The sequence below is a fragment of the Austrofundulus limnaeus genome, unplaced genomic scaffold (genome assembly GCF_001266775.1).
Source record: "Austrofundulus limnaeus strain Quisiro unplaced genomic scaffold, Austrofundulus_limnaeus-1.0 Scaffold825, whole genome shotgun sequence".
Taxonomy (NCBI): domain Eukaryota; kingdom Metazoa; phylum Chordata; class Actinopteri; order Cyprinodontiformes; family Rivulidae; genus Austrofundulus; species Austrofundulus limnaeus.
The window spans coordinates 101,538-105,093 of NW_013953227.1; the positions used below are offsets into that span (position 1 = coordinate 101,538).

The window sequence follows — 3,556 nt, forward strand, 5'->3', positions numbered from 1 at the left end:
ATCGCCCACCCCTAATCAGACATTTATAATATTATTTTACACTCTGTAGATCTAAATATTAATCAGACATTTATAATATTATTTTACACTCTGTAGGTCTTAATATTAATCAGAAACATTTATAATATTATTTTACACTCTGTAGGTCTAAATATTAATCAGAGGACAAAGTAATATTTAGTAGTTTGTTAAATTGTTGCATGATTCAGCAGAGCTAAACTCTGTATATACGTATGATCCACAAGCTAATATCTGCTAACCAGTTCAATAACTAATAATGATTACATCGACTTTGTAAGATTATTTTAGTTTTAAACTGTTACATTATGTTCTGCTCAGATCACATTGAGCTAAATAAGATCAAATCTGCTGACTTGTGAAATGAAACGTCTTCCTGTCTGTCCTCAGCCCTCCTGGTGGGCTTCGTCTTGACGATGGCCAACTTCAGCTTCTTCTCCGCTCTGCTGATGTTCTTCTTCACCTCCACCAAGCTGACCCGCTGGGGCGCCGACAGGAAGAAGAAAATCGAGGCYGATTACAAAGAAGGTGGGCGTGGCCGTGGGGACCCGCCGTCACGTGCGTCCTGTCAGACCCACGTTAACGCTCCTGGTTCTGGTCTTCCTCAGGGGGTCAGAGGAACTGGATCCAGGTGTTCTGTAAYGGAGGCGTCCCCACGGAGCTGGCGCTGCTCTACATGATCGAGGTAAGAACCCGAACAGAGCGGCGGCGCCAAACTGAGCGCGGGTAAAGGCGGAGCTCTGTGTCCAGGTGGGTCCAGGTGAGATCCCCGTGGACTTCGGGAAACAGTACTCGGCCTCCTGGATGTGTCTGTCTCTGCTGGGAGCGCTGGCCTGCTGCGCCGGGGACACCTGGGCCTCAGAGGTGGGGCCCGTCCTCAGCCAATCAGAGCCCAGACTCATCACCACCTGGCAGGAAGTCCCGACAGGTGAGCTGTGGGTTCGGTGCAAAAGTCCTGATCCAGTCCTTGYTTTGTTTTCCTTCTAGGACGTTTCATCCTTTTCAGCAGTGGTGGGCACCAGCCCGCTAAAGCTCTAATCCACTAATTACAGACCTAAATATTTYATTTGTGCTTTAGAAATTGCGGAGCTAAGAGGCGGAGCTAAAAGTGAATATTAAACATTTTTAACTGTTGTGGATTAAAAGYTAAAAGTTTTAACTGCAGGAACAAACGGTGGCGTCACGCCCGTCGGATTGGTCGCCAGCTTCCTGGGCGGGGCAGCAGTGGGCGTGGCTTACTTTGTGACTCAGCTCCTCCTGGTGGGGGACCTGCACCTGGCCGATCCACAGTGGCCCATCGTGTTGTACGGCGGCGCGGCGGGCCTGCTGGGCTCCATGCTGGACTCCTTCCTGGGAGCTCACATGCAGTACTCGGGTCAGTACCGAAACCAGAATTAAAAATAAATAAATACAAAARCCTGTTTTATCTGGTTTCACCGAGCGGCTCTCCGTCCGCAGGATTCGACTCGAGCATCGGGAAGGTGGTGAGCTACGAGTCGGCCACGACCCGGAGGATCTGCGGGAAACCCATCCTGGACAACAACGCCGTCAACCTGTTCTCCTCCGTCCTCATCGCCCTCTTCCTGCCGGGGCTGGCGTGGGGGGCGTGGCCTCGGTGAGGCGTCTGTCAGCCAAGCAGCAGGTTCTGACCCACAGGAACCAGAACCTGCTCGGTTTTTGTGACATTTTTTTAACATCCGTAAAGAAACGAGCTGCTGTAAAAATGTTAAATTAATTTTAAAAACAGGGTCCAATAAAGTTTCTGATCATCCTTGACTTTTGGTTTTCTGTGAACGCTCAGAGCAAATTATTGCAGTTAAAACCATCAGAGCAAAACATAAAACCAACTAAGAGCTAAAACTAGAGCATTAGCCGAAAGCTAAAACAGACAAAAAGATAGCTCTAATTAGCAGAACTGTAGCTGAAAACAARCTGAAGGCTAACATCACAGCAGTAGCTAGTAGCCTGAAATATCACAACTAGCAAACTGGTAGCTGAAGGCTAAATTCAGAACAGTAGCTAAAAGCTAAAAACCGTCATGAAAGTGCCTGAATGCTAATGTGACAAGACCTGTAGCTAAAACCAGCAAAATTATCTGCTGAAACTTGCAAAAYGCTAGCTAAAACTAAAACAGCTTAAAGCTTAACCAGCAAAACTGTAGAAAAAAGCCTAAACTAGCAAAAAAGTAGCTTAAAACTAAAACCATGACAATCAGCTGAAAGCTAAAACTATTACAACAGATGCTATAATCAGCTGAAAGTAGCTGAAAGCTAAAACTTAGAACAGATGTTATAATCAGCTGAAAGTAGCTAAAAGCTAAAACTTACAACAGATGCTATAATCAGCTGAAAGTAGCTGAAAGCTAAAACTATTACAACAGATGCTATAATCAGCTGAAAGTAGCTGAAATTTAAAACCAGCAAAACTGTAGAGGCCAAAATTTTAAAACAAGCAAAAAGATGAAACAAAGTAGCTGAAAGCTAATACATCAGCTGAAAGCTAAAACAAGCAAAATAGACAAAGCCCACAGATGGGAAAACGGTAGCTCAAATGATCAGATCAGTAGCTAAAAGCTAAAACTTTTAGAATGGCCCAAATACTTATTAGAAGACCCACAAGCTAAATTAGTAAACTAAGAGCTAAAAAAGAAGCAGTATGATGTCATTTCTTTACTTTATATTTATATTACAGGCTCCAGGTAACAGAATGTTGGTCATATTTCTCCTGATCTGAACCCAATCCTCTGATGTTCAGTCAGATTTCAGAATAAAAGCGCAGCAGCTCAGTGTTTCTTGGTGTTTGAGGTGAGAACAAAGTTCACGCTGAGCTCGTTGCTTCCAGAGGTATCACTGTTTTTATTTCAGAGTGTCTGAGAGAAAAAAGGCACTAAAGCAAACCGGGAGTGAGCAGAGGAGGAGAGGAGTGATTTTAAATYAACATCGAGAGTTGACAGAACGTTCACGCAGCAGCAGATCCTGATTAAACAACAAAAACAAAACAAGAAAATCTCAAACAAACTCATTTTTACACCAACAAACTGCAGCCCGCCTCCATCGTCTCCTTTAAAACATTAAAATAATAAAACTGTCTTTTTTACATTAAATCACTTTCTTCATTACTTGGTCCTTAACGTTCAGATACATRTACAATCCAACAAAAATAAGTCATTTGAAACCAAGAAGTTCTTTTTCAAAGAACCGTTTCACACGTGAACATTTGTCAGTTTTGGACTAAATCAGTGAAAAATAGATTTTTTTTACAATAAAAAAACTATTTAAGAAGAAAATTTAGAGTCTAAATTTGAAAATGGCAAGAATTTTATGTTTTGTTTTGTAGCTAGGGAAGAAAAAAAGAGCATTAAATTTCCAATACAGTTTGATAATTAATGAAAAAACTGAGATAAAGATAAACGCACATTACAAAATAAAAGTAGTGCTCAGTATTTTGTAATCAGTTTGAAATTCTCATTATTTCTTTGAAATATTTTCAAATTAAATAAGAAATTATAAAGATGAGTTGCATTTAGAGCATACAGGAT

The 3,556-nt window shown here is 41.7% G+C and overlaps 2 protein-coding genes across 2 annotated transcripts in view; one reads left to right on the forward strand and one right to left on the reverse strand.

Annotated features, from left to right (window-relative positions):
- tmem19 (transmembrane protein 19) overlaps positions 1-1,794 on the forward strand; it is a 3,781-nt gene extending 1,987 nt beyond the window's left edge. Inside the window, exons 4-8 of the mRNA XM_014028868.1 lie at positions 409-546; positions 627-703; positions 769-946; positions 1,184-1,393; positions 1,477-1,794. Of these exons, the coding sequence (XP_013884322.1) occupies positions 409-546; positions 627-703; positions 769-946; positions 1,184-1,393; positions 1,477-1,637 (764 nt within the window). The 3' untranslated portion in view covers positions 1,638-1,794. The remainder of the gene's footprint in view (positions 1-408; positions 547-626; positions 704-768; positions 947-1,183; positions 1,394-1,476) is intronic.
- A 1,059-nt stretch (positions 1,795-2,853) lies between these two features.
- Positions 2,854-3,556, reverse strand: part of rab3ip (RAB3A interacting protein (rabin3)) — a gene marked incomplete in the record, with an annotated part of 17,272 nt that continues 16,569 nt past the window's right edge. Inside the window, 1 exon segment of the mRNA XM_014028872.1 lies at positions 2,854-3,556.